The following is an 18,305-nucleotide window of genomic DNA, read 5'->3' as shown; positions in this document are numbered from 1 at the left end:
GTATGGAGGTACCTTAGACATCTATACATAGAACCACCGTATGACCCAGCAATCCCACTTTTGGGCATATATCCAGACAAAAGTTTCCTTAAAAAAGACACATGCACCTGCATGTTCATTGCAGCTCTATTCACAACAGCCAAGACATGGAAACAACCCAAATGTCCATCGACAGATGATTGGATTTGGAAGATGTGGTATATATACACAATGGAATACTACTCAGACATAAACAAGAACAAAATAATGCCATTTGCAGCAACATGGATGGAACTAGAGACTCTCAAGTAAGTCAGAAAGAGAAAGACAAATACCATATATCACTTATATCTGGAATCTAATATGTAGGACACAAATGAACCTTTCCTCAGAAAAGAAAATCATGGACTTGGAGAATAGACTTGTGGTTGCCGAGGGGGAGGGAGTGGTATGGATTGGGAGCTTGCAGTTAATATATGCAGACGATTGCCTTTGGAATGGATTAGCAATGAGATTCTGCTGTGTAGCACTGGGAACTATGTCTAGTCACTTATGATGGAGCATGATGATGAGAGAAAATAGAATGTGTACGTGTTTGTGCGACTGGGTCACCATGCTGTACAGTAGAAAAAAAATTTTATTGGGGAAATAATTTTAAAAAAATAAAGGGATTAAAAGTGGGAAAAAAACCAAATCAAAACAAAACAAAATGGACTACAAATTCCATGCTCCCAGAACAAATAATGGAATTTTCCACTTGTTTGTATTCTATATAAATAGTTGTGGCTTATGTTTGTTTTAATAAATTCTCTCTTCCTATCTCCCTCTGCTCCTAAATTTGTTTTCATCCCATTTTCCCAAGCTTAAATCTCTTGTTTTTTTCCTTTTCCTCAATTTGCATTTCCTTTTCCAAGCAATGGTAATTTATTTTTTTTTCCATTTGTTCATAAATCAAACAGTACATTTCTTTGGTTGGTTTTTCACTTTCATCTATCTGTTCATTGGTTTGTTTACATCTTTCCTGCATCTTTACTTGTCCCAAGTACAGGCCGAGCTTCCAGGTGCTGAAAAGCCACCGTTTTCCAAGGAGGAAGGTTGATGAGGATTTACCAATCACACCTATTTCCTCAAAGGGGATAGAAAGGGAAGCTGGAGAGGCTGCAGCCAAGACATGGTTGCTGTCATTGTGAGAGGGAGGTCAGTGCTGTAGGGGCTGGCCCTGCTCTCCCTGGAGCCTGTTCCCCTGGTGCTTCAGAGTCACCAAGGGACAACAGTTATCATCACTGAGCACCTTCCGGTGCCAGGCAGTGTCCAAAGCACCTGATGCTATTTCACTGAACTTATAACTCGCTATGAGAAAACCACCATCTCCACATTGTAGACAGTACCCTGCAGGGAGAAATGAAGCAGTGTATCTAAGGTCACTGCCCTTTACCACACATGGCTTCTTCCCTTTCTGGCTGCAGAAGCAGCATGTGCAACCAACCAGTTTTTTGGTGCAAAGATGTTCTCCCTCACAACCCACCATGCAACCTACCTATTTATACTATTTTTACCCATGATGGAGCAATGTTTGTCTTCAAGAAAATAAGCTGATGGCTCAGTGGTTAATAAACTTGATGAGCATCCATAAGGACACAGGTTTGATCCCTGGCCTTGCTCAGTGGGTTAAGGATCCAGTGTTGCCATGAGCTATGTGTAGGTCACAGATGTGGCCCGAATCTGATGTGGCTGTGGCAAAGACCAGTGGCTACAGCTCCGATTCAACCCCTAGCCTAGGAACCTCCATATGCCATGGGTGCAGTCCTAAAAAAAGGACTAAAGACCAAAAAAAAAAAAAAAAGAAAAGAAAAGAAAAGAAGCTGATTCTTCAAGTATGACATAAATAAAAACAGGCCTTTGCACACAGACATATACACACATACTACATATGGATGTGCAGGCGTGCGTGTCGGGACAAAGACGGCCACCCGCTACAGTACAAGAGCCCCTCAGCTGGTGCTCCTGCAACCACACACTCTGGAAACCAAGGCCCTCCAGAGGAACAGAAGCCTACCTGGATAGGATCCTGGGTCAGTCTCATGGGCCCGATGCGTACCTCTGCTGAAGAGACCTGCTAGATAAAGGAAAGAGTGTGAGATGTGTCAAGGCATCAACAACAGGAATTCACAGTCTTCCTTAGACCGGATGTGACGTCATGCCACTTTGCAGCCGCTACATGAAAGGATGCAACTCACTGGCACAGAAACAGTTTATAAAACAGCACATACAGTACAATCCCGGTTTCATAAAAGAATATATACGCTTTTGCGCATTGAAATATCGGGGAGGAAACAGCCCCCAAGGTTAAGTGGTAGATTTCAGGTTATTTGTACCTGAAGTGCATGGATTTTTACAATAAGCATGTCTTCTTCATGGTGGAGAAAACCACTCAAAATTATTTACTGAGCACCTACTATGCTGCGCACTGTGCCAGGCTGTTACTATTCTGAAATTTCCAAAGAGTAAAATTTCTCTCATAGGTGGACGCTAAAGCATATCTAAAGGTTTAAGAGCTGAACTTATACTTAGATCTTATTTTTTATCTTCATTTTTTTTAATCTTCATGAGGAATAAACAGCTTACTCTTACTCATGTTTACCATGACTAAATAACTCCTTTCAGTTTTATCTCCTCAAATAAAATGAGTAACCACACCATGATCATAAGAAGCTCAACTCGGAGTTCCCGTTGTGGCTCAGGGGTTAACGAATCCGACTCGGAACCATGAGGTTGCAGTTTCGATCCCTGGCCTCGCTCAGTGGGTTAAGGATCCGGTGTTGCTGTGAGCTGTGGTGTAGGTCACAGATGTGGCTCCGATCTCACGTTGCTGTGGCTGTGGCGTAGGCTGGTGGATACAGCTCTAATTTGACCCCTAGCCTGGGAACCTCCATATGCCAAGGGCGCGGCCCTAGAAAAGGCAAAAAGACAGGGAAAAAAAAAAAAAAAAAAAAAAAAAAAGCTGAACTCTGCCCCAGACTTCAAGAACAGGCTAGGTGTTCACTGGCCAATACTATCCGACTGCCCTTGGCTGCAAGCACAGAGCAAATATTTGTCTTGCTTTTTAATTACATTACTTGGATTTCTAAAAATGAATTTTTTCTCGACAACTGGATTGAAGGTCATGGCCTCACCTCCATGGGTCCAGGATTTGCTTTTCTCTACGAGGCTGTAGTCATTTGGCCTCTATTTAGAAGCTTATCCTGCACTCAACACACTGGGTTGGCCCCTGTGAGTCAGATGGGGCACCTTCAGCCAGCATCAGAGTTCATAGGACCAGATGCTGCCACCACCCAAGGGTCAGAGGAGGCTTTATCAGTTTGACAAGAAAAACAGAGTGTTCTTTACATCAGACGTTGTAGACTCAACATTTCCCTTTCTCCTTTCTTGCCCTTTAACTCCCAGGGGGCCTGGTATGAAACTTCTCCAAAACGTGACCACAAATTGCCAACAGTCTTTTCCTCTGGAAAGCGGATCCCTCCACCCACTTTCTGTGGTGGGTTCTCCTGTTCTGCCAGGGGCACAACCTCCTGAGCATGGGTCCTGCCAGCAGGCCTGGCACAGCCCCTTGGGTCCCTGAGCCCATGGACCTGCGGCAAGCGCCCACAGTGTTTCGCTGCTGTCTTCAGGCCAAAGCCACACACTCAAGATGCTTTTCTTAAAGCAAAACAAGCCAAGGAAAACCTGCAAGGTGTTCCGCCCAATACCAGCGCCTGACATCCACGCACAGCCCCAAGAATGCCATTGGAAGAGGAGTGTCACCAGGTCTCCTGCATTACTGGGACTCTAACTCCCCCCACGCAGCTTAACCCTAAAGGCGGTTTTTATTATCTGAAACCCTCTCCTTCAAAAGCAGTACAATTGCCAGAATTCTGCTAAAAAAGTTAATGATTAAGAAGTGAAAGCAATCTGGGACAGAAAGATAAATGGGACTGATCATCTGAGCTATCTTTGCACCTCCTGCGACAGCCCATGGGTAAACTGCCTCTACCAAAGAGAAACCCCCGTGCAACAAGGCTTCCTGCAGTTTCTCCAGCAGAACCGGCCCTAGACAGGGCCAGCAAATCAATGAAATAAGAAATCGGAGTTCCTGTCGTGGTTCAGTGGTTAATGAATCTGACTAGTATCCATGAGGACGCAGGTCCAATCCCTGACCTCGCTTAGTGGGTTAAGGATCCGGCATTGCCCTGAGCTGTGGTGTAGACTGTAGATGCGGCTCCGATGCCGCATTGCTGTGGCTGTGGTGTAGGCCGGCAGGTACAGCTTCAATTGGACCCCTAGCCTGGGAACCTCCATATGCCACAGATGTGGCCCTAAAAAGACAAAAAAAAAAAAAAAAAAAAAAAGAAAGAAAAGCCATCAATCGAAGTTTAAAAGCAATAAAAGAAAACATGACTCACTTTGGAAGTGGGCAAAGACTGCTGAAAATCAGGGTCATTTCCTCCCAACCGACACATCCTATATAATTGCAAGGAACCCATACGTTTGAGGTTGTTAAAGGGGCCATCATTTTCTTCTTTCCTTTTTTTTTTTTTTTTTTTGGTCTTTTAGGGCCACACTCATAGCATATGGAGGTTCCCGGGCTAAGGGTCAAATCAGAGCTGTAGCCACTGGCCCACACCACAGCCACAGCAACGCTGGATCCTTAATCCAGCAGAAGCCAGGGATCAAACCTGTGTCCTCCTGGATCTTCGTCAGATTCCTTTCTGCTGAGCCATGATGGAAACGGGCCTAAATGGGCCATTTTCAACTCTGCCAGGACAGCACGTGAGGACTGTATGAGCCCTTCTGTCCCCAGCCCTGTGCTAGGCATTTGCACATGAGTAACCTTGGCAGGAGACAGGCAATGGCCACTGAGTGATGGCAAGGAGTTTCAGAAGCAACCATCCATCTGTCATTCAGCTGAAAGATAGGAAAGACCCTCTAACTTCCTCCCACTGCCCCAAGAGCTCCCAGCTTGCAACCCAGCATTTTAACCATGGTCTGGCCCTGGTCAGCAGGAAGCTGCACCTGAGGCAGAGCCCAAAGGCAGAGGGCAAGGTTGGTGAGCCCTCTCCCAGATGCCTGCCCCTCCCATCTCCACCCAGCCCTTGGCCCCACCTCCCTTCCAGGGAGAAGAGGCCACATCCACCACCAGCTCGGGGGCCTCGGCTTCCCAGCTCCTATAGTCCTGACCCACATTTGGCTTCTTGCCTCTTGGCTTGCCTGGTCCTTCTTGGTCTGTGCTCCCTGCCATCAGATCTTGGCTTCTGTGTCCAAGAGAGGTCAATTCTCGCAACAGAACCAGACCCTCTCCTTGCAGGCTCTAAGGGGTGGCCGGAGGCATGGCCAGAAGCAGGTATGGTCCCAGATGGCAGATGTGGGCTGCAGAGCTCTCCTTCTGACAGGGGAGGCTCACTGCCTATGTTTCACCTCCATCCCCCCTTCTGGGGGGCTGCAGCCACAGCATAGATCAAATCCCAGGCCAGGGAGTTCCTGTCATGGTGCAGTGGTTAACGAATCCGACTAGGAACCATGAGGTTGCGGGTTTGATCCCTGCCCTTGCTCAGTGGGTTAACAATCCGGCGTTGCCGTGAGCTGTGATGTAGGATGCCGATGCATCTCGGATCCCGCGTTGCTGTGGCCCTGGCATAGGTCAGTGGCTACAGCTCCGATTCGACCCCTAGCCTGGGAACCTCCATATGCCACAGGAGCGGCCCAAGAAATAGCAAAAAGACAAAAAAAAAAAAAAAAAAAAAAAAAAAAAAAAAAAAAAATCCCAGGCCAGGAATTGCAGCCACAGCTGCGACCTATGCCGCAGCTGTGGCAACACTGGATCCATAACCCACTGCACCAGCCTGGGAATTGACCCATGCCACCACAGAGAAATCGCCAGATCCTTAACCTGCTGCACCACAACAGAAACTCCTGTTCTATCCAGGACAAATCACAAACAGAAACACAAGGCTATTTAGTGACATCTGTATAGCCAAGCCAAGATTCTTTACTTCAAAGAGCAAACTCTGAGCAACTGCAGATACACAGATCCTCAATTAGTGTATTCGCTCGGATTCCAGGAAGGGACCATGTTTGCCAAAGACACAGAAGCAAGGAGGAGGTGGGGCTCATAGGTATGACAATCCTAGCTTTGGAGAGGAGAGGAGGATGAGACAAGAAGGTGAAGAGAGACACGCCTCCCAGCCACTCTGACCACACGGCTCTCCCCAACTGCTGAATGAGGAGGCACTGCTGGCCGATAGTGCAGTTCTACTGTCTGACAGGTATAGTGTGTCAAATATTCATGTGTACACATGTGTGTGGCATGATCACCTACACTCTCACACACATATGCAGGTAACAGGGGTACCAGTTCACCTCCAGATGAGCTGGCTCTTCACGGGGGAAAAAAAAATCCTATTTTGTAGCATTTGTTGAGCCTATGATATAAACACTTTCACCTTAGCTGATTTCAAGCTAGCAACCTATGCCCCTGAGTGTGCAACTGGGAATACATCTTTTCCTTCCTACAGGGTCTCTGAGTGGCCAATTAGTTCACACTTTGTTGGTCTGCAAATTTCTACTGCTGGCTTTTGTTTAAAAGTTGAGCAAGAGGTAGAATTCTGATTGATAAATACTTCCCGTCAGACTGTGAGGTGGAGAGAAGGGAGATCACCATTCTGGTTTTGAAAGTGGAGAAATCAAGGAAGACTTCAGGCAGATGAGTGGGTCATGAAGAACAGGAAGAGGAGACCAGGCTGGGAAAGGAAATTCCAGGCATAGGGAACAGCATAAGCCAAGGCACGGAGGCAAGAATGCAAAGACGCCCATGGGAGAAGGGGCCAGTATCCAGAGAAGCTAGATTACAAAATATGAAAGGGAAGACAACAGGTCAGTTCCTTAGAGGATTCTGGGAAGAAAATATCCCTTTTGATCCGTAGGCACTTAACCACACTGCAGGTTTTTGAGCAGAGGATTAACAGGATCAGATTTATACTTGAGGGGAAAAAAACCATTCCACTTGCCTGCCTTCTGGATAGCTAAAAACCAAGATTTAGCAAAACAAAAACACTGCTAGGAGTAGGAACTAAAGCAGTGAAAGCGGGCAGGGAAAATACACCACAGGGGTCAAGAAAAAAGTTTCCTCCAACCCCCAGACAGCTTGGGCCTCATTTCAAAGGAGAGAGAACTGCAAGGTAAAAAGCAGCAGGTGCAGGGTAAACGGATGAAAGACTAGGTCTTGAGAGCAATGGAGACCATTGAGGTGGCTGGTTACCTGTCCCTGCAGCACATCCTCTGGTTGCCACAGCTCTCAGGGGCTGCAGGAATTGTGTAAAAAAAGCCTGGACTCCAGGTATAGAGCTTCCTTTAAACAAGAAGGAAGTAAAACTTCAGGCAGCAAAGCTTGTGGTGGGGGATAGGGGGGGTGAGGGCGGGGATTCGAGTGCCCCACTCTCTACACCCAGGCTGGACTCATAATTCCCCCTGCTCAGGTCTCCCACTGTGCTCCATAGCATCTACTTAATCATCCATTTAAGTATCTTTCTCCTGGGCAAGTTTTGAGTGTCTCGAGGACACAGATGTTGTCTTTTTCACAATTTTATCCCCAGTGAAAAGATATTTGCAAATCATCCAACCAATAAAGGCTTAAATTCCAAAAGACACAAACAGCTCATACAACTCAGTGACAACCACAAAAAAAAAACAAAAAACAAAAAACAAAAAAACCCCACAACCTAATTGAAAAATGGGGAAAAGGCCTGATTAGGTATTTCTCCAAAGACATACCCAGGGCCAACAGGCATATGAAAAGATGCTCAACATTGTTAATTCTTAGAGAAATGCCAGTCAAAACTACAATGAGGTACCATCTCACACAGGCCAGGATGGCCAGCATTAAAAAGGTGACATATAATAAAGGCTAGAGAAGGTGTAGAAAAAAAGGAACCTCCTACATTGTTGGTGGGAATGTAAACTGGTACAGCTACTATGGAGAACAGTATGAAGTTTCCTTAAAAAAAAAAAACAAAAAAACAAAAAAAAACTAAACATAGATTTGCCATATGATCCAGCAACCCCACTTCTGGGCATATATCCAGAGAAACCTTTAATCAAAAAGATATGTGCACCCCAATGGTCATTGCAGCACTATTTACAATAGCCAAGACATGAAAACACCCTAAGTGCCCAAAAAAAAACCAGATGAATAAAGAAGATGTGGTATATGCACATACAATGACATATTACTCAGTCATAACAAGAGTGAAATAATGCCATTTGCAGCAACATGGACGGACCTAAAGATCCAGATGGACCTAAAGACCTCAGTATCTATCTTGCTGTCTGTCTGTGTGATGGCCCAATCTTGCTGGGTGTGCAGTGACACCATTTCTTATTTCCAGGAGCTTCCTTTCGTTTAAAGAAAACAATTCTTTTACTCTGCTCTTTCCTAGATTGAAGTCTAATTTGGTATCTTAAGTAAGCCAGGCAGACAAAGACAAGTGTCATAGGCTATCACTCATATGCGGAATCTAAAATATGACACAAATGAACGTATCCATGAAACAGAAACAGACTCACAGACATAGAGAACAGACTTGTGGTTGCTGAGGGGAGAGGGGAGAGGGGGACGGTAGGACCGGGCATTTGGGATTAGCAGATGCCAGCTGGTAGATACAGAATAGATAAACAACAAGATCCTACCACATCATACAAGGAACTATATTCAATATCCTGTGACAAACCATAGTGGAAAAGAATATGAAAAAGAAGGTATAAATATGTGCCTGAATCACTCTGCTGCACAGCAGAAATGAACACAATAGTGTAAATCAACTACACCACAGTAACATTTTTCAGAACAAAAAAACAAAACAATTCATCCCCAGCATCTGGAAGGTGCTCAGCAAATGCCTGTGCTCAATAAATAAATGGAATTAGGATTCAACGGCCTAAGATCACACAGATTTTAAGGAACAAGAGTCAGGACTGAGACTTCATTTTCCCCCGACTCCCAACACACTTGAAGCTCTTCCACTAATGCACCACATTTTGCAGCATGAATTCGGACGCCGCCACCATCTCTTTGTGGCTCTCTCAACTTTATTCCAATTTTCCGCATGGATCCAGCACCTGGCACTCCCTGCCCCCATCCTACTGCTAACACAGCTGCCACCAAGACTACAGAGGAGAAGCAGTGTGTGCCTGTGTCGGGTGGGCAGAGAGCTTCCCTAACATCTTCCTTCCGAAAACAAGCTCAGAGCCTGAATCCACCCCACCTTCCACAACTCCTTGCTCGACATCACCTGCATTACTGAGTGGTCACACACAGGTGTCCACACAGGCAAAGGTCAGAGCCAAATCCACTTCACTTCATGAGAGGGAGACTCCATCATAAAGATCATGTTTATTTTTTTACTCTTTTTTTTTTTTTTTTTTTTTGCTTTTTAGGGCCGCATGCACGGCAATATCAAGTTCCCAGGCTAGGGGTTTAACTGGAGCTGGAGCTGCCAGCCTACACCACAGCCACAGCAACGCCTGATCTGAGCTGCGTCTGTGACCTACACCAAAACTCATGGAAACGCTGGATCCTTAACCCACTGATTGAGGCCAGGGATTGAACCCATGTCTTTGTGGATACCAGTCGGGTTCTTTACTGCTGAGCCACGATAGGAACTCCCATTTTTACTTTTAAATGACTTTCATCAGGCAGCTGCCTGCTGCCCCGTAGGCTCTGATTTTCATTTTTTTTTATTAGCATAGTTGATTTACAATGTTTCACCAAGTTCTGTTATACAACAAAGTGACCCAATCACACACTTTTCCCTGGGGCTCTGATTTTTAAATACTGCTTCTAGCTCTTAAGGTGTTCACTGTCCCTGACCCATTCCCAGGGCAGCCTTCTTTATTCCTCTGAGCTCTGGCTCCACAAAGGGTGTATTTGACTTGTGCCTCTCAAATAGGCCCAGGCCTGCCCTCTGGCTTCTGGTGGGAAAGAAAGGCCACAGCACTGCAGCCTCCATGTGCCTGACCTCGAGGCGGGGCACCCCTGCTCCAGACTGGGCACCCCTGGCTCATCCTGCCTCACCTCCCAGGCCCGCCATCCCCAGAACCATCCAAAATGCATCCTTCCTCCTTCCATCTCTTCTCAGCCACAGGCCCTGATCAGCTCTGATCTCACACCAGCCTCCAGCCTTCACCCCACTTTGATTCCCACTCTACTGCCTCCTGGCGACTCTGCTGCCCTGGACCTTTTAATACCCAACAGGTGGGCCCCATCCCCCCTCCCCCCTCCCCTTCTTGCTTCCAATTCTCCCACCTAGAATTTCTCAGCCTAAGCTTCATATTAGAATTACCTGAGGAATTTCATCAATGTATCAATGCCTGGGTCCTACTTCAAATTAAGAGAATTAGCATCTCTAAGGATGAGGTCCAGGCATCAGTGTTTTTCTGTGGCTTTTTAGGGCTGCACCTGTGGCATATGGAGGTTCCCAGGCTAGGGGTCCAATTGGAGCTACAGCTGCCAGCCTATGCTCATGGCAATGCCAGATCCTTAACCCACTGAGACAGGCCAGGGATCAAACCCACAACCTCATGGTTCCTAGTCGGATTTCTTTCCACTACACCACGATGGGAACTCCCAGGCATCAATATTTTTGAGTCTCCTCAGGTGGAACCAGAGTTAAGAATCACTCGTCTGTTCTCCCGAGCAGACACGTCTGTTGTCAACCTCAGATGCAACGACATATTCATTTATGCAACGGATATCCATGAAACCCTAATCTCAAGGAAGGCACCAATACCCACCCAGACTTGGCCATCGCACCTGAACCCAAATACATATAAGGTTTTTTCTAGATGCCCCCTCCAAAAATACAAGATTATCACTTAGGCAAGAGAAACATACAGTCTTTTACATTTGATGAATTATTCCCCCAAAACAGAATCCCTAAATTAGAATCCAAATAAAAATTTTTATAGCCTTTTTCTGTTACATACACACGTTATATATATGGGAGATTACTCATAGTCATGAGATACTCACAGTGGGTGACAAAGCTACCAACTTTGTGTTTTATGCTCTGCTGTTTAGAGTATTAATTTGGCAGCATGAGGTTTTTTCACAAAAACACAAACATAGAAATATCTACACATAAAAATATACAAGCATAAAAGAAAAATTTGACTTAAATTTTAAAATTGTAGTTACCAAAGGCAAAAAACGCTCTCATAATAGAGAAAAAAAAAAAAAAAAGGTGGTAGCCTGAGAAATTAAATCTACCATACATGAACCAGTATTAGTAACCAGAACAAAATCCTTAAACAAAAACCAGAAAGTTGGGCAAAAGACTTGAAAAGAAATCCACAAAAGAGGAAATACAAATATAAAGAGATGCTCAATCTTTAGCAATCAGGAAAATAAAAATTTAAAATTACAGTGTGGTACTTGGTCACAACCAGCTGTTTTTGATCCACAGAATGGAAGAATTAAGAAATCAAACAGTCCTTAGCAAGGTCAAGAAGTGTAGACCCACAGGAACACATACACTTTTGGTTGGGGGTGTAAACTGGTTTAGTCACTTTGAACCACATTTTGGGGATTTCTAGTCAAGATGAAGAAATACACATCTTAGAACCTACCTCCGCTGTGAATGGATCTCTACAGTCTATTAGGAGGTACTTCCAAGAACACCTGGAGCAGATTTATAACCCAAATTCAGAAAAAGCCTAATCCACCATCCGGTAATGGCCATCACCAGAAAAATCAATATATTAAGAAATATCCATACAGTGGAATATTAGACAATGAAAAGCAATCCATGGCAGCTACTCATTCAAAATGGATGACTCCCACAAACATTAAGTTAAAAAAAAAAAAAAAGCTTTAGAATAGATACCTTAGAATACCACTTAGGTTTTGTTTTATTTTATTTGCTTTTTAGGGCCTCACCTGCAGCATATGGAGGTTCCCAGGCTAGGAGTCCAATAGGAGCTACAGCTGCCAGCCTACACCACAGCCACAACTCAAGATCCGAGCCGCATCTGCAACCTACACCACAGCTCATGGCAACACCAGATCCCTAACCCACTAAGCAAGGCCAGGGATCGAACCTGCAACCTCATGGTTCCTAGTCGGATTTGTTGGCCCTGCGCCACGACGGGAACCCCACCACTTAGGTTTTAAAATGTTTAAAACAATACAGAATATAATTTAGGAATACATTACGGCAGTACAAAGAAATGCTTATCAATTTCCAATTGAGGCAAGTGGTCCTGCTGGTGGGGAGGGGAGGTGTTCAGGAAAGCTAACACCAGGGGCTTCAAGTATTATTCACCATTGTTGTCTTTTTTTTTTTTTAAGCAGTGAATAATGAGCACATGGGTATTTACTGAATTACACTTTCTGGTCGTTATCTTCAATACCACAAAATAAATTTAAAATATATTGATTTTTTCCCACTGAATAATAACAACTTTATTTTAAGGTGAGTTAACTGAGACACAGAAAAGTAAGACATTTTCCCAATGCCAGACTGTTGGTGGTTGTAGACTAGAGGTTTTCATTGTATGGGGAAAGTCTATTTTCTGTTTTGGGGTCTAGAATGCAAGCCATGAATGGCGAGTACCTGAAGGAGGCTAGACCAAGAAAGCCTTAGAGACAATGAGCTTTGGGGGGCGGGGGGTGGGGGGACCTAATTGCACTTCAATGTTATCATTACGTCAAAAGGCTTTTTTGTCTTTTCTAGGGCCACAACCGCGGCATTTGGAGGTTCCCAGGAAAGATGTCGAATCAGAGCTACAGGTGCCGGCCTATGCCACAGCAACGCCAGATCTGAGCTGCATCTGCGACCTACACAACAGCTCACGGCAATGCTGGATCCTTAACCCACTGAGTGAGGGCAGGAATCAAACCTGCAACCTCATGGTTCCTAGTCGGATTCATTAACCACTGCGCCAGGACGGGAACGCCGTATAAAGCCTTTTGAGGAGTTCCCGTCCTGGCGCAGTGGTAAACAAATCCGACTAGGAACCATGAGGTTGCGGGTTCGGTCCCTGCCCTTGCAAAGTGGGTTAATGATCCGGCGTTGCCGTAAGCTGTGGTGTAGGTCGCAGACGCGGCTCGGATCCCGTGTTGCTGTGGCTCTGGCGTAGGCCGGTGGCTACAGCTCTGATTCGACCCCTAGCCTGGGAACCTCCATATGCCACGGGAGCGGCCCAAGAAATAGCTAAAAAAAAAAAAAAAGAAAAAAAAAAAAAAAGGCTTTATACATCATAAGTGCCATGCAACGATCAGGGCATCAAGCTCTCATGATCCTAACAATTCAGGAACAGGGTCACTGGGTCAGGCATGTGTGTCAACACAACACCACTCCCAGATCCCAAAGGTCAAACTTGGGGCCTGACTTGGAGAACGGAGGAATTTTAAGGCAACCGCAAAACGTGACATCCCTCCACTAGCTTCCTTCCTTTTATTAGGGATATTACTGATAATAGAAACAGCCGGATGACTTCAAGCCTTTAAAATTACATTGTGGAATAGAGGACAAGCAAAGCACGCCGATCTCCGATTATTCAGCAGGCAATTACCCGGACTGTGGAAAAACCCAAGTATTTCTGATGCCCTTCGATCCTGCTGTATGCCGCCTCCTTAACATTAAATGAAGAAGGGATAAAGTGGGAAGGGGTGATATTAAAATGAGGCAGTGCTGCGACATGGTCAGCACTTCTGGTAAATAGATGTGATGCACAAGGAAACAGAACCCATCTGCTAAAAATGAGGTTTAGTGATTTCCTGTGGATTTCAATTATCCATGCTGCCTCTGCTCTCGCTTTATCATTGATAAGCTCAAATCACCTTAGAGAACCAGGACCCAATGTCTTCCCTGCTTGGCTCCAGGAGAAGCTCCTGCTAGGACCCTGGTGACTGCAACAACACTGGACTTTCTGCTGCCTCTGGCACCACACCAGAGCTGACCTCGCTTTCCTGATGGTGGTGTGGCAGGGCCACACACGCTGGGGGCACGGCCACTGTCAGACCTGGAGCCCACGGATTGTAAGGATGTCAGGAGTGATGAATCTCCCTGGGGCGCTGACTCCCATTTAGAAGCGAATCCCATTTCAATACATCCCATTTAAAAATAAGAAACTCATGAGACGTCATCCACAACATGCAAATACCCTCTCTGTTGAAAAGGAATTTTGCTTACCTGGCAACAACCATGATTTCCAAAAAGTTATTCATAAAAAGTTCACATCCTCAGATGTAAAACATCAGTGACATACTATACAATTAGAACCCCAGCTTTTTTAGAAACTTAGCAAGGAATGGCCACACACAACCTGCCCCCCACCTCCAGACCAGCAGGGTGTACCCTGAAGGTCCCCAGGACCCTGCACCCCTCTCCTTTATCTCACCAAGGAGGGGAGCAGATCCTCACAGTGCTTGGCCCCCTGTATCCACCACAGCTTACATCAAAAGCCAAGGTGACAACACCCACAACCTTCCTTCTTTAAAAAAAATACTAATAGTACTTTTTAAGATTTAGGGAGAAGGACAGGGAGTACCATGAGGGTGAAAGTGGTCTCTTTATGGGTGTTTGGCTGAGCTGAGGAAGGGTGCCCAGGACAGCACCCCCTCCTCCTCCCAGAACCCAGAGAGTCAGAAAGGGATAGAGAATAAACCTATCCACTGGGAAAGAGAGAAACAGAAAACTCCTAAGCACAGCAATAGATTACTTAAGCCCCACAAGACCATTTTCTATTCAAAGTACATTTCCTTAAGAAGGTGGTTCAAACTCACAGCCTATCTTGGATCCCCACACATCCTCCTCTTCTCTTGGCTGGAGAAGAGGCAGAATGACAAACTCAGACGGAGAAATGGAAGCCAAAGCTCTGCCCATTAGCATCTCCCGACAGCCCTTGGGTTCTTACTTGTTGGTACTTGAGGAGTTAAATGCCTTCATCTGAGAGCACAGGGCTCTGCAACCAATTGAATAAAGAGGGAAGAACTAAGCCAGCAGGCTCCGCAGGGTCCTATGGGAACTCAGGTAAGATGCATTTAGCCCCACCTGGGAATTCAAGCAAACTTCTGGAAAATCACGCTGGAGCTCTATGAGGAAGGCAGGTGAGGATGAGGCAGGTGAAACCATGGGAGGGGCATTTCAGGCCTATGGAATAGCAGGAGGAATGGCGAAGAAGAGCAGGCAGTCTGGGTCTGTGGATGGGGATGAGCCAAAGAGGGAGGAAGGAGCCTTGCTGTGGTGAGAAGCGTGAGCTTAACAGGAAGATAAAGGGGTAGCACTGCTGGATAACTATTTAGCTGGATCATTCTGCTTGAGGTGTGGAGAGATTAAGGGGATCAAGACTGGAAGACCAGAAACCAGAAAGGTGCTGCTGCAAATGATCCAGCCCAGAGGTTCTCAAAGTGTGATCCCTGAACCAAGAGCGTCAGCATCACCTGAGGCTTAATAGCCATGGAAACCTTCAGGTCCATCCCAGACCTGCTGAGTCAAAAACTCGGGGTGGGCCCAGCAATGTGTGGATGAGTCGGCCCTCCAGGTGACTGCAAGGCTCACTAAAGGTTGAGAATCGCTGTGTAGACAAGAGATGAGTGGTTAACGAATCCGACTAGGAACCATGAAGTTGCAGGTTCAATCCATGACCTTGCTCAGTGGGTTAAGGATCCAGCATTACTGTGAGCTGTGGTGTAGGTTGCAGATGCGGCTCGGATCTGGCGTTGCTGTGGCTGTGGTGTAGGCTGGTGGCTACAGCTCCAATTAGACCTCTAGCCTGGGAAGCTCCATATGCCATGGGAGTGGCCCTAGAAAAGGCAAAAAGACAAAAAAAATAAAAAAATAAAAAAAGAGAGAGAGAGAGATGATGGGTGCCTGCTCTAGGAGTGGTGGTGAGGGACAGAAGAGGACAAATTTGAGGCTGGTATGGATCATAAACTCATCTGAGACAGGTATGGGCAAGGGACAGGAAAAAGAGGGAAGTTCAGTATTTTGGTATGACTGGGCGAGACTGCCAAGAATACAAGAGGCCAAGCAGGTTTACGGGGGATGCTGAATTACGTGCTAGACGTGAGAGATGCCTCTGGTCTGCCCAACTTGTCAGGCTGTGGGATATATGAGTAGGAAGCTCAGAGACAGCGACACCAGCACAGAGGAGAGGTGGGTGAAAACCATGCCATCACTCAGAGCAGGAGACCAAAGACAGAACTCTGAAGACACCAGCATCAAAGGGCTGAGGAGAGGCAGGAAGTCTAGGAATGCTGAAGAAGGAGAAGAAAAAGGAGCTGTTCTCCCACAACCTCCAGTGCTTCCACAGGGTGTAGCTGAGTAGGTTTTGTTCTCCTCACTGAATATGAGGGTATCTATTTACATACTCACCATCATCAATAAGAGAAAACCAACACATGGTCATCTCAAGAGACGCCTAGGTGGCATTTTGATAAAATTCAACATTCCTTTTAAAAAGTCCTTTATTGATAGCCTCCTCGACATGCATCCCTGCCTTCTCTCTTTCTAGGGGTCACTGACTCCTGTTTGGGGAGCTATACGGGTTCTAAAGAGAAACATGAGTTTATATGAATATGGCTAAGCACTGACTTCCCTGCCTACAGTGATTGCTGAGGTACTTAGATGACTTAGGCTGGACCAATCAAAGTTTTAGCTCAGGATTCTTCTAGCAATGCTGAGAAAAGGCTCCTCTCTCTCTCTCATTTAATTCTCCCTGGTTGTCAAAAGAAACATTTCTTCAACAAATGTTTGCTGACCACCTACAATATTCCTGTCTCTGGGGAAAAAATTATTCACTACTATACAAACTAATACATGGCTCGATTTGGATTTGAGTATGATATCACACGCCAGACTACCTGAGTGTCATCAAAGACTGAAATAAATGGAATTTGTGCTATCCTGGATGGGAAATCACTATTTTAAGTGTCACCTCCTCTAATTCAATCAATATATTAATTCCTATAAATATCCTGGCACAACTTTTTTAATTTGCAAAATGATTCTCAAATCCATGTAGAAGAGTAACTGTCAGCAACTGGCTAATAAAATTTTAAAGAATTACTTTGCTCGGCTAGATGTAACAATAGACTTCAAAGATGCAACCACCAAAACAGTGTGGTTCTATAGCAGAACTGAATGAAAGATAACAGGAAGCTTAGGAAAACACTTATACACATGAACATAGATGAGAAAAATGTATATATTTTTCAATCCCTAGGCTTTCTGTTAACTTTCATTGATCTTTCTGCTAGAACCATGCCGTGTTAGAAGTATGATTTTAATAAACAGTAAAACTGTCATTTTACATTAGCGGGGAGGTGGACAGTTCAATAATTTCAATGATAGGGTAATTGGTTAACATGTGAAAAAAAGTGAGTTAGCTCCATGCATATCACATATATCCAAATTTATTTCCAGACAGATTAAAATTTTTATTTATTTAGTTTTGTGTGTGTGTGAATTTTTTTTTTTTCTTTTTTGGCAACCCTGTGGCATATGGAATTTTTGGTCCAGGTATCAGATCTGAGCCACAGTTGCAACCTATACTGCAGCTATGGCAACACTGAATCCTTTAACCCACTGTGCCAGGCTGCGGGTTGAACCTGCAACCTGGTGCTGCAGAGAAGCTGCTAAACCTGCTGCGCCAAAGTGGGAACTCCAGATTAAAATTTGAAATATGGAGTTCCCGTTGTGGTTCAGCAGTTAACAAATGAGCTTGACTAGTATCCATGAGGATGCAGGTTCAATCCCTGGCCTTGCTCAGTGGGTCAAGAATCTGGTGTTGCCATGAGCTGTGGTGTAGGTCACAGACGCGGCTCGGATCCCACGTTGCTGTGGCTGTGGTGCAGGCCAGCAGCTGCTGCTCCGATTGAATCCCTAGCCTGGGAACCTCCATGTGCCACAGGTGAGGCCCTAAAAAGAAAAAAAAAAATTGAAATGAAAAAAATAACATGAGAATATTAATAAAATATTTAAGTGAACACATGTCTTTCAAGGGGCCTAGAAGGCTTTGCTAAGAATAATATCAAGGACACAAACACTAAAGGAATGTTTGTTAGATTTTTTCTAATAAATATATAAAAAGCATAATAAATGTAAAAATATATATTAAAAATATAAACATATAAAATATAAAAAATGTTAGTAATATATGATGTAAAAGGAATGGGCATCCTTATAAGAGTTTTTTAAAAACTCTAATAAGACAATCAGAAAAAATGCAAGCATCCCAATTAAAAACGTGACAGTAAAGGACAGGCAATTCACAAAACAAACACAAAAATAGGC

The 18,305-nt window shown here is 44.9% G+C and overlaps 1 protein-coding gene across 9 annotated transcripts in view; it reads right to left on the bottom strand.

The window, feature by feature from the left end:
- The window catches only part of PDE8B (phosphodiesterase 8B), a 316,607-nt gene that overhangs the window by 132,017 nt on the left and 166,285 nt on the right, over nt 1-18,305 (bottom strand). For 5 of the 9 annotated variants that reach the window (XM_021084468.1, XM_021084472.1, XM_021084470.1 and 2 more), the window contains one exon: nt 2,036-2,095. In XM_021084468.1, coding sequence (XP_020940127.1) covers nt 2,036-2,095 — 60 coding nt within the window. The remainder of the gene's footprint in view (nt 1-2,035; nt 2,096-18,305) is intronic. The other 4 variants (XM_021084469.1, XM_021084471.1, XM_021084466.1 and 1 more) reach the window with 1 other exon arrangement.

This window comes from Sus scrofa, chromosome 2 (assembly GCF_000003025.6).
Source record: "Sus scrofa isolate TJ Tabasco breed Duroc chromosome 2, Sscrofa11.1, whole genome shotgun sequence".
Taxonomy (NCBI): Eukaryota; Metazoa; Chordata; class Mammalia; order Artiodactyla; family Suidae; genus Sus; species Sus scrofa.
Note: the sequence above shows the minus strand (reverse complement) of the source record. Positions and strands in the feature narration are given on the sequence as shown.